The 13,000-nt window shown below is 38.7% G+C and overlaps 1 protein-coding gene across 4 annotated transcripts in view; it reads left to right on the top strand.

The window, feature by feature from the left end:
- ATP8B4 (ATPase phospholipid transporting 8B4 (putative)) overlaps positions 1-13,000 on the top strand; it is a 258,761-nt gene that overhangs the window by 146,635 nt on the left and 99,126 nt on the right. For all 4 annotated transcript variants that reach the window (XM_079914504.1, XM_079914503.1, XM_079914502.1 and 1 more), the window contains 2 exons: positions 6,346-6,434; positions 9,375-9,571. In XM_079914504.1, coding sequence (XP_079770630.1) covers positions 6,346-6,434; positions 9,375-9,571 — 286 coding nt within the window. The remainder of the gene's footprint in view (positions 1-6,345; positions 6,435-9,374; positions 9,572-13,000) is intronic.

The raw sequence follows: 13,000 nt of genomic DNA, 5'->3' as shown, positions 1-13,000 counted from the left end.
ACACCGCTGCTCTGGAAATAGTTTGTGTGGCCCCACTCTGCACGGAAACACTGACATCATGAACTTATTCTTAAGAGTGCATGGGCCTTAATTACTCAGATGCTAGATACCTACTGTTTTGTTTTTTTTTTTTTTGGATAGATTTTTATTGGAGTATAATTGCTTCACAATACTGTGTTAGTTTCTGTTGTATAGCAAAGTGAATCAGCCATATGCATACACATGTCCCCATATCCCCTCCCACTTGAGCCTCCTTCCCACCCTCCCTATCCCACCCCTCTAGGTCATCGCAAAGCACCGAGCTGATCTCCCTGTGCTATGCAGCTGCTTCCCACTAGCTATTTTACACTTGGTAGTGTATGTATGTCGCTACTCTCACTTCGCCCCAGCTTCCCCCTCCCTGCCCCGTGTCCTCAAGTCCATTCTCTATGTCTACGTCTTTATTCCTGCCCTGCCAGTAGGTTCATCAGTACCATTTTTATTTTTTTTTAGATTCCATATATATGTGTTAGCATACAGCATTTGTTTTTCTCTTTCTGACTTGGTTCACCCTGTATGACAGACTCTAGGTCCATCCACCTCACTACAAATAACTCAATTTCGTTTCTTTGTATGGCTGAGTAATATTCCATTGTATGTATGTGCCACATCTTCTTTATCCATTCATCTGTTGATAGACATTTAGGTTACTTCCATGTCCTGGCTATTAATTCAAAAAGAGACATGTACCACAATGTTCATTGTAGCACTATTTATGATGCCTGTTGTTTAATTTCTCATTCTCTAACCCCGTCTCAATCATCCCCATCATTATATGTATTAATCAGCCTGCCTTTAAAGTGGAGAATGAGCATGAAAGAAAGCCCCAGCTCTGCTGTTAATTTTGTAGTTTGCCAAGTTCAAGCAATCCTTTTGGAAAAGCCTTCTTAGAGATCCTGCAGTTATTTCTGTGTCTATTTCAGAGCTTCTTCTACTATTCGTCAGCAGGTCCTGGAAAGACTGTGCATGCTGGAGGTGGGGATGGGACTTGGGGGAGGGAGGGGAGTGCCTCTTCCTCTGCCTGCTGCCACTTTTCCTGTCTCTACTTTGTCTCTAAGGGCCCAAGATGGCACCTCTCCTGCTAAGGAAGCTTACAGTAGCACCATTTCGTAAAGCCTCTCAAATTTCACTCATGGCTTCAATTGCCAGTCCTTGATTTTTTAAAAATCCTGTTTATTGTGACACCAAATTAAGATGTGTTTTGGGCCCATTGACTATATGTGCAATCAAAACTGGAATGTTCTTCTTAACTGACTTCCTTCAACAGCAACAAAATGTTCATTAAAGACTCAAAAGTGTTCCAAATGTAGAGAAATCCTCCCAATTCCTCTTAAATACTCTCAGCTGTGGGTGTTAGCAAGGCTCTTGCTGCTTGGGGCATTGCCATTGTAAGGACTTGAGAAATCCCTAGAAATGAGGCTGTATATACAGTTTTATCTGGGGATGAATCTGGTTTCATAATGTTTTCACCAGATGCTTTTCCTCTTTAGTCAGGGGAATAAACCTATGATCATCTATTTCCTTATTTGCATCTTGTACTGAGAAAAAGAGTGCTAGGCTTATACGTTAACCTGTCTTTACCTTCCCCCTTTAGTCTTTCCATTTAATGAAGGGGAGATTTCTTGGAGGTCCTCTGATGTGAAGGACCTTCTTGGTTTGCTCCCTATCATTAGAGAAATGGGGGGGTGCATCATCCTAGGAGTGGGCTGTAGCCCAAACTTTTGTTTGCCTTTGTGTGATCTTGTTTGGAATGACTAATTCGGAAGTATGGTTCAGCTATAGCATTGTTATGCTAGGACAGCTGCCGAGAGCCCCTCAGGGGTCAAGCTTTCCTTCACAATGTTGCCTCTGTGGGAAAATGCTCCTACGTAGAAGAAAGTGGAGTGGTAAGTTGGACAGGTCTCCCTCCAAAAAAGTGTAACAGATAGTTCACAGAACTTGGATTGGACAGATCTGGGTTTAAATTTGTTTACCAGCTGGAGAATGTTAAACCTCGGTTACTTAAACTTCCTAAGTTTTAGTTTTCTCTGCTTTAATATGGGGATAAGAATGAGTACATTAGAGAGTCACTGTAAAGGCTCAGTGAGGCAATGCACATGGAAGAGGATGCTTGACAAATGCTATTTTCTTTCCTTCCCTGCGTCTCCCTTCTTTCGGCATCAATTCAGAGCACATTGTCTGCTCCATAGGCTGAGAGTTGGGAAAATGTACTGCTCTTGTATCTCGGCAGGGAGAAGTGGGGCATCACCCTCTTTTGTGATGTGACCTTGATGGTCACTGGCAGGGGATCTTCATGAGGCAGATATCTGTAAAGCAGAGCGTGCCTACATTGACTTTAGTCTAGGCACAAACGTTAATAGAAAGTTCAACTAGAATAACGGCAGGCAGAGGAATCGTTGGTTTCGTCAATGTCAGAGTTGAACAAATGAGTGTGTCAGAACCCCTAAGTCATGAGACATCTAATTTGGGGAACTAGTTCTAGGTGAACACCTAGATCTTAGGAAAGTTACCCAAAACAAATTATTAACTATTCTTTCTGTATTATTACTCTAGTTATACCTGCCATTAAGGATTGTGCAAGGAGTATAGTTGACACAAACATGGTTTACTTTACAAATCTATAATTTATGAGGGTCTAATATACATTAACAGCTAGGCCATGCCTCCCTGGTATGGTTTTCCTTTACCTCGAGAGAGGAGAAAGTCCTGTTTCTGAGGGTACAAGTCAGAAGTCTTATTCATTTAAGGCGTCCATAGAAGTCAGCACCATCTTGGTGCATAGTAGGTTTTTGTGCTGGATGTCTTCCATTTGCCCCTCCAGATCTACTCTCACCATTTCACACTCTTTGTCTGCCTTGGGAGGCTGACTTGTATGGTTTACACTAATAGGTTTCCTTGAACTTTGGTCCTATCATTGGGGGTCCCTGGGAAGAGATCAAAGGAAGAGGATTGAGGTCAAGGTATTTATTCCCCCAGACTGCCTACCTTCAAGCTGGCTGGGTCCCTCAACATAAAGTCACTCTTCCTCTAAAGGCTGCAGACTTTACACAACTTCCTCCTTAGGGTCTAATAACCACCCCTTTCCCTCATCCTACCCTTCTGGTGTAGATAGAGAAACATCTTGATTGCTACCAAGTCCTTGGTTACTGCATTAACCTTTTACTTCTGTACCTCTGATACACCCACTCACACTTTTGTAAAGAGTCCCTTTATAAATAAACCTTTCTCTAATTATCCTTGATCAATGTGTCATCTGTTTCCTGTTTGGACTCTGAATGAGTCACAGTCTTAAACACACATTGTTTGAATGAGTCAGTGAATTAATGAATTAATGGACTATTTCATATAGCTTTAAAAATAGTGGTTAAGAGCAAGAGCCTTAGAATTAGATATATCTGGGTTCTAAGTTTGGCTCTGACGCTTACAAGACAAGACAAAAAAATAAATCTCAGGCAAGTTATTTAAATTCTTTAATCCTGAGTTTCATTATTAGTGAACTAAGGATAATAGTACCTAATTTTTTGGCTTGTTTTAAGCCTTAGTGAGATAATAGGTGAAAAGGACATATGCACATTGCCTAAAACATAGCAGGTACTTAATAAATAAATTCATTCATTAAACAGTTATTTATTGAGTACCTACTATGTGGCAGGCACTATGCTGCTTACTTATTTGCAGTTAAGAATGTGAACAAAAAAAGTGCGATCTCTTCACTCATGTGGTTTTGAGTCTGGTAGGAGAGAGACACATTAATCTTAAATAATTGTAGTGATGAGTATATAATCTCAAACTGAGATAAGTGCTCTGAAGAAAAAGAACATTGACTCACAGGAGTATGTAGTGGAGGAGTATGAAGGGAAAGAACAAGCTAGACAAAAGGCACGCCATAGGCAAAGGCTCTATGGTAGGAATGAGGCTGGGGAGGTAAAAACAAACAAACAAACAAAAAGCTTAAGAAGGCCAGTGTAGCGCATGGAACACTTGGAGGATAGAGATGAACATGTGACTAGAGACAGGGATGGGGGCCAGATCATACAGGTCCTATGGTCTGTATCCAGAATTTTTGTCTTTATCCTGAGAGAATTCAGAAGCCATTGCAAGTTTTTCAAACAGATGGCGTGTGTGTAAGTGTTAAATTTGAAAGTTTCACTCCTGCCTACAGTATTTTTAAAGTTGGTAAATAGGGTCCTGGAAAAAGTGTATGATTCGGGTGGTGGCAGAGTAGATGTGGGGAGACAAAGTTGCTAGGCTTTTGCTACCGTCCAGTTGAGAGATGATGGTACTTTGGATTTAGGGTGGGAGTGATGCGATAGACTAGACTCTTAGGTTTCTCCCACTTTTCACAACTGGATGGATAGTGGTGCCATTCACTGAGATAAGGAACCCTGGAGAAAGGTCACAAGGTGGGCTTGACAAGGTCCACGTGAGGGGCCTTAGAAAGACCAGGTGAAGATATCACATAGGCAATCAAATATATGGATTTAAATATATGAGTTTAGGGCTCAGAGGAGCAATCTGAGCTGGAGATATACATTTGGCCTACAGATGTTAATTGGAGCTGTGGTCTTAGATGAGATTGCTCAGGGAAGGTGGATTGAGAAAGAAGAGAAGATGGCCTATGCCTGATTCTAAAGAAGTCTCACTATTTAATGGCTGGGAAGAAAGGAATGAGCATAATGGAAGACGAAAAAGAAGCTACCAAAGAGGTAGGCGGGAAAGCAGAACATGTAAAATGGGAGCTAAGGAAAGAGTGTGTTTCAAAAGGATGGAGTAGTCAACAGTGTCAGAGGCTGCTGAGAGGTCCAAGAAGGCATGGACGCTATTGATGATAACACCACATTTGTTCTGGTGGAGTGACTGGCCCAGAAACTAGCTTGAGAAATGAGTGGGAGATAAGGAAAAAGAGGCTGTTGAGTATAGAAAATTCTCTCAGGACTGTGACTATGAGGGGAAGAAGAGCTGTGTATATCAACATCTGTGGATCTATTTAAATAAGTGCTTAAGAACCCATTCAGTGGATGCTTTGCTAGTCTGTGTGTGTATGTATGCCTAAGAAATGTAAATTTTTAGCACGAAACTGGTCTGTCAATATTTCAGCTTTTAGCAATCACAAACTCTATTTGCTCTTTGTGATCTTTACTAAAAGAAATACTTCCCACCCTCAATGTCCATATGATTTTAATAAACGATTCTGAGAAAATGCGGGTGGTCTCCTTTACACAGTAGAGGCTGGGAATAGGACACTGGGGTACAATTTCCAACTCAGGACAGTGAATTGTTTGAGACCCCAATCTTTGCTCCAATTTGTCTTTCAAGTAAAGGAGTCTTTTAAAGATGTTCCCATGCTTCCCTGACCTCTAGAATGGCATATAATTCCATGTGTGCCCCGCTTCTCACTTTTCTTCCCTTTCCCTTCTCTGCTTTTAAGTGGCTGCATGGATTGGTGATAATTGTGGAAAGATGAAGTGGAGAGGGAAGACTAGGGAAATCTGATATAATTAAAATGTAATTACTTCTATTGAGCATCTTCTTTGTCCACAAGGAATTTCCTTAGCAGTATAATCTAATATTCTTTGTTAATCATCTAATAATCTACCTCTAAAGCAGTTAATTAATTCTCAGAATTTCTTGAACAAGGCACTTAGTAAATATCTAACATGGGATTTAAGAGAATTATTTGAAATAAATCTAAATAAATCTAATAAGAATTTAAGACAATTCTTGCCCTTACAAAAAATGCATATTATATAAATAGTGTGCAATACACAATAAAGATTTAAATTACTTGCTGTTGTATTGTTTGGAGTTATTTTAGTTTCTCCATTAAAGGCACCTCACATCTTTTTGGGAAACACATCCAGAATTTGATTTCTTATCTTAACTCTCCATTCAGACCTCAGTGTTCTGAATTGTGTTTATTACTACATTCTTTTAGACATTTATAAATTATTCCTCAGTTTGACTGACTTCTTAATCTTTAATTGCTTCAAACTATAAGCACATCCATACACAGATTTTTGAAAAATAGCATTTCTTAAACCTTTTAGCTGCAAGTTATGTCTGGATTTATCCCCTTCTAAGAGGACCAGTTCCTTGCAATTTCCAGGATTGTTGTTAAGCCACCAGATGAGAATCATAAACAACTTAGTAATAATCCTGCTCTTAATAAAAGTCAAATTATTTTGAAAAAACATATTATTTTCCTTTCAGAAACATTTGATATAAGTAGGAATTAATAAAAATAATACATCATCTAATCATTTCAAAGTTATATCATTTTCTTTCTTTTTTTTTTTTCTTTTGCAGGTCCTGATACTAAACTAATGCAGAACAGTGGTAAGACAAAGTTTAAGAGGACAAGCATTGATAGATTGATGAATACTCTAGTATTATGGGTAAGTTACCTTAACAAAATTAGACACTATCATTAGTCATTGTTATCTTAATATATTTCTTACATTCTTCTGAGAATTCTTTCAGAAATCTACATTCTCCTTGTGGAATTTGTATTTGGGGACTTTGCATTTGGGGCCCAGTTCTGCTGTTTTCTACTTCCTAGATTATGATTTCTCAATAATTATAGAGTTTCATAGAGTTTTTGGTAGAGTTTCTCATGAGAGAGTTTTTGGTAGAGTTTCTCATGAAACTTTGGTAGAGTTTCTCACGAGAGAGTTTTTGGTAGAGTTTCTCATGAGACGTAGGTTAGTGCTTATGGAGGCCTTCATGGCCTTGCAAGATCATTTGTTTTTAAAACACAAAACATAATTTTTAAGGTAATTTGGTCTTTTGGTCATGTTACATTTGCTCATGCCCTCTCTACGTAGCTTGTGGACAGGGCTGGCTTCATGGATAGGTGGCCTGTGAAGTCACACAGGGCCCCCACTCAGAAGGGCCTCACACTTGGCTTATTGATCTGTTGTTGCTGTGCAGAGATCCTTCATAATTTTTAGAGAAGGGGTCCTGCATTTTTATTTTGCACTGGGCCCTGAAAATTATGTAGCTGGTTCTGCTTATAAATCCTCTGAGGCCCAAGTCACTGTTTACCTCCTTCATGAAGACTTCGAAACCTCCTGGGCCCATGGCTATCTCTTTCCTCTGAATTTTTTTTCTCCTCTGAATTGTTTGAAATGATTTTCTCTACCACTTGTGAACTCCAAATAGTCAGGTCTTCTTCACACCCCACCCTTTCGTCGGTTAATCTTGTGCTCTCTCACGCTGTGGATCTGATTGTTATCTGACTTTTGTGTCATATTGCTTTGTCTCCTTATATTAGGGTTGAGTTTAGAACACTGACTTTGAAATATAAGGACAGTGACTTTGAACCATGGTTCCCTACCAGCCCCATCACAGACTCACAAGTAACGTTAAAGAATCTGCACTCAGTAAATAATTGCTCAACTGATACATAATGGTGGGACCCTGAATAAGGAAAAAAGGGAATGAACTCTTAGTAAATATCTAATATGGGATTTAAGAGAATTACTTGAAATAAATCTAAATAAATCTAATAAGAATTTAAGACAATTCTTGCCCTTACAAAAAATGCATATTATATAAATAGTGTGCAATACACAATAAAGGTTTAAATTACTTGCTGTTGTATTGTTTGGAGTTATTTTAGTTTCTCCATTAAAGGCACCTCACATCTTTTTGGGAAACACATCCAGAATTTGATTTCTTATCTTAACTCTCCATTCAGACCTTAGTGTGTGGGGGCACAAAATATTGGCCAGGCTCTGTGTTTTACTTTCAGTGTCACCCTCAGACCTGGGCTTTCCTCCTCTCATACCCATAGAGTCCATGAGGCCAAGGGGACATTCCCAGAAGGAGTCTGTGCCCACCTCTAGAATTCCCCATTTAAACGGCCTTGAGCCCACCTGTAGGGCTTGCATGGGGATTGTATATGTATCCACCACAGAGTAAGCTTCCTGGTTGTGAAGCAGGCACTGTCCTAGCTTTTTCTACTAGAAAATTGAATGATCCATTGGGGAATTAGAAGCCATGTCCATCCTAAATTAGGGCATTTGATACCAAGCATCACCAAATTTAATGTTCTTAAAGTAATTTACCTCCATTAATTTGTAGTGTTAGCTGTTGAAAGGAAAGAGGATACTGTGAGACAGGTACCAAATTGGTAGGATTTGGGGGATTCACAGTATTACTTTTCTCCAATACCTGCTTTTCTAATATAATTTAAATTAGGTTTTCCTGACTTAAAGTATATTAATATACTAATATATTTTAAATCAGGTTTTCCCCAACTTTGTCTTCTTATGTGCCTAATTTGTCCATCAACGAATAAAGGAGGCAGTCCCAGAATGCCTGAATATTCTTTCTTGGAGGAAAAGGAAATAGGAGAGAAATACGTTCCTGTTTTTAGCCCCACTCCTCCCTCAACAGTGACTGGTATCTGTTCCTAACACGGTGACACTTAGCAAGGTCCCCAGAACATCGTGTTCAGCTCAGGTGTTATATGTTTGGTGACTTTGTGCCCTTTCTTTCCAAGTTTGGGATTTTGGACTTACAAGGGACTGGCCTTGCTGTCTTCCTAGTTACTTTACCTCTAAAATGTCTGCTTTGCTACTACTGGTACTAATCACAATGTAAGAGTCGGCTAACAGTTTTCAGGTTGCTTCCTACTTTTTTTTAAATCTCAGAAGCAACTTGAAAACTGTTAGTATATGTCATGCCGTATTTTAATTAATCCTTATCTTTCTTGTTGACTTTAAGTAAGGATTGTGCAGCTAGGTCTGTAGCCAAGAGACTTGACTAGTCTGAGACAGTCCTTTATTACTGATATTTTCTCCCTTTTGCTTTTATTCCTTGGGTTACCATATAGTTTATCATTCAAACAGGATGCTTTTGAAGGTGAAAGAAGGGAATACTATTAATATTACACCTGGAAAATAGATGTAAACAGGGATTGACCAGAGCAAATCAGTACATATGATCTTCTTTACTTAAGCCACTTAAATATATGCACTCTTCACAAATAGAGGATGTGAAGTTATTAGCTTTGTGACCATAAAGAAGTTATATAGTCTGTCTGGGCTTCTGTTTTATTTTGGTTTTGGCCTGTAAAGTGTGAATAATGTTTGTTCCTATCTCAGAGAGTCAATGGGAGAATTCAGTGAGAAAATGTATGCAAAATATTTAGCCAAGTTCCCAACATAAATATATTACATTTTACTTGTATGATTAATGATAAGTAAGACGAGCTTTGCATAACTTGCTTTTCAAATGACAATTCCTTGGACTTAGAACTGCTAGATTGCCTTGATATGACCAGTTTGGCATTCAGGTTAACCTTAACCAGACCTCTATTCTCATTTCAGATTTTTGGGTTTCTGATATGCTTGGGAATTATTCTTGCAATAGGAAATTCAATCTGGGAGAATCAAGTTGGGGACCAGTTCAGAACTTTCCTCTTTTGGAATGAAGGAGAGAAGAACTCTGTGTTCTCAGGATTCTTAACATTCTGGTCATATATTATTATTCTCAACACAGTTGTGCCGATTTCTTTATATGTGAGGTAAGATGAGAGTTTATACTTTGGTGAAGCCATTCCATCAAAAGCCTTTGTTCTGTGTAATCATTTTTTTTGTTTTGAAACTACAACAATGAGATAGATGTCTCCCTCTAACTGCTCATGATCTGCTACATCTGTTACAAATGAGGCAACTAAACTGTTCAACTGTTTAACTTTTACATTTTCAAATTACAAAAAATGCATTTCATTTTCTTCTTGATTTGGTTTCTTAGGAATGTTTCTTAGGAATGTTTTCCTTTGGAATACATAGACTATGATATAATCTCATGCAACCTGATGAGTTAGAATTGGGTTGATGTTGGGAAAGAAATGGAAGAATATTTGGGGAGATCTATTGGGATGGTGCCTCTCTGGCACTGGTTTGGCTCCAGATACCTGGATTCAGACCCTATTCTACCACTTACTAGCTCCATAACCTTGGGCAAGTTACTTCACCTTCTAGGACCTCAGTGTCCTCATTTTACAAATGGAGAAAGTAATAGTTCTACTTAAAAAGACTGTGTGAGGAATAAACAAACCTGTAAAGCTCTAAGACAAATGGCTGACACATTGTAAGAGCTTAATGAATATTAATTTTTACTGTTATTATTAGTAACTATCAGTGAGTACATGGAGGAGTTGAAATATAGTTGGTGGCACTTATTCATTGTTGAATAAGAGGTATGGTTCATAACTCCCTCTACAACTTGATCTGTCATTTCTAGATTTGGTTCTACAAACTAGAGCTAAAATGGTCTACCTATCTATCTATATATAAGCACACTTCTCTCTGTCTCTGTCTCTCTGTCTTGCTGTCTCTCTCTGTTTCTCTCTCTCTATATATATATGTATATACATATATGTGTGTGTATGTGTGTTTATATACATATATATTTGATAAGGCTTCGAAATTGGCCCTAGAATCTGTACCTGAGACATTCCTGATGCTAATCCTACCAAGACTGAGTCAGATGGTCCCAAAGACACTGGAGCCAAGATGAGACTTGGTTGTTTGACATTCTTTTTTCTTTTAATTTATTTATTTGTTTTTTAAATTTTTGGCCTCACCGCATGGCTTGTGGGATCTTAGTTCCCCAATGAGGGATCAAACCTACGCCCTCAGCAATGAAAGTGAGGAGTCCTACCCACTGGACCACCAGGGAATTCCCTATTCCCCTTTTTTAAGGGAGAAAAAGAAGAAGGTGGTAAATCCAGGATGAACAAAACTATTAAGAAGTATAAGCTTAAAGGTAGCTCCTCTCCAAAAATAGAAATCATAGCAAACAGAACTGCATTGCTTTAACTTAGACTGTGTTCATCCAGCAGCCCTCTGCTGAGTGCCCACTGGGTGCCAGGCACTGTGCTAGGCATGGGGACATGCACGAATATGGACACGCCTTCCCTGGAGCAGCTCACAGTCCAGCCTCCCTCGGCAGATTAGAATCAAAGTCCCTTGGCAGCACGGTGTCCCCATGGTTTTTTTTTACACTGTATACATGTCAATCCCAATCACCCAATTCAGTACACCACCATCCCCACCCCACTGCGGTTTTCCCCACTTGGTGTCCATACGTCTCTTCTCTACATCTGTGTCTCAACTTCTGCCCTGCAAGCCAGCTCATCTGTAACATTTTTCTAGGTTCCAAATACATGCGTTAATATACGATATTTGTTTTTCTCTTTCTGACTTACTTCACTCTGTATGACAGTCTCTAGATCCATCCACGTCTCAATAAATGACTCAATTTTGTTCCTTTTTATGGCTGAGTAATATTCCATTGTATATATGTACCACATCTTCTTTATCCATTCGTCTGTTGATGGGCATTTAGGCTGCTTCCATGACCTGGCTATTATAAATAGTGCTACAGTAAACATCAGGGTGCACGTGTCTTTTTGAATTATGGTTTTCTCTGGGTATATGCCCAGTAGTGGGATTGCTGGATCATATGGTAATTCTACTTTTAATTTTTTAAGGAACCTCCATATAGTTCTCCATAGTGGCTGTATCAGTTTACATTCCCACCACCAGTGCAAGAGGGTTCTCTTTCTCCACACCCTCTCCAGCATTTGTTGTTTGTAGATTTTCTGATGATGCTCATTCTAACTGGTGTGAGGTGATACCTCATTGTAGTTTTGATTTGCATTTCTCTAATAGTGAAGTTGAGAAGCTTCTCATGTGCTTCTTGGCCATCTGTATGTCTTCTTTGGAGAAATGTCTATTTAGGTCTTCTGCCCATTTTTGGATTGGGTTGTTTGTTTTTTTAATATTGAGCTGCATGAGCTGTTTATATATTTTGGAGATTAATCCTTGTCAGTTGATTTGTATGCAAATATTTTCTCCCATTCTGAGGGTTGTCTTTTTGTCTTGTTTATGGTTTCCTTTGCTGTGTAAAAGCTATGAAGTTTCATTAGGTCCCATTTGTTTATTTTTGTTTTTATTTCCATTGCTCTAAGAGGTGGATCAAAAAAGATCTTGCTGTGATTTATGTCAAAGAGTGTTCTTCCTATGTTTTCCTCTAAGAGTTTTAGAGTGTTTGGTCTTACATTTAGGTCTCGACTCCATTTGAGTTTATTTTTGTGCATGGTGTTAGGGAGTATTCTAATTTCATTCTTTTACATGTAGCTGTCAAGTTTCCCCAGCACCACTTATTGAAGAGGCTGTCTTTTCTCCATTGTATATCCTTGCCTCCTTTGTCATAGATTACTTGACCATAGGTGCATGGGTTTATCTCTGGGCTTTCAATCTTGTTTCATTGATCTAGGTAATTGTCTTGATTACTGTAGCTTTGTAGTATAGTCTGAAGTCGGGCAGTCTGATTCCTCCAGCTCTGTTTTTTCCCCTCAAGACTGCTTTGGCTATTTGGGGTCTTTTGTGTCTCCATACAAATTTTAAGATGATTTGTTTTAGTTCCGTAAAAAGTGCCATTGGTAATTTGATAGGGATTGCATTGAAGCTGTAGATTGCTTTGGGTAGTAGAGTCATTTTCACAATATTGATTCTTCCAATCCAAGAACATGGTATATCTCTCCATCTGTTGGTATCATTTTAATTTCTTTCATCAGTGTCTTATAGTTTTCTACATACAGGTCTTTTGTCTCCCTAGGTAGGTTTATTCCTAGGTATTTTATTCTTTTTGTTCCAATGGCAAATGGGAGTGTTTCCATAATTTCTATTTCAGATTTTTCAGCATTAGTGTATAGGAATGCAAGAGATTTCTGTGCATTAATTTTGTATCCTGCTACTTTACCAAATTTATTGATTAGCTCTAGTAGTTTTCTGGTGGCATTTTTAGGATTCTCTATGTGTGGTATCATGTCATCTGCAAACAGTGACAGTTTTACTTCTTTTCCGATTTGGATTCCTTTTATTTCTTTTTCTTCTCTGATTGCCATGGCTAGGACTTCCAAAACTATGTTGAATGATAGTGG

This window comes from Stenella coeruleoalba, assembly GCF_951394435.1.
Source record: "Stenella coeruleoalba genome assembly, chromosome: 2".
NCBI lineage: Eukaryota > Metazoa > Chordata > Mammalia > Artiodactyla > Delphinidae > Stenella > Stenella coeruleoalba.
The sequence above is the reverse complement of the archived record's forward strand: the minus strand, read 5'-3'. Positions and strand labels throughout refer to the sequence as shown.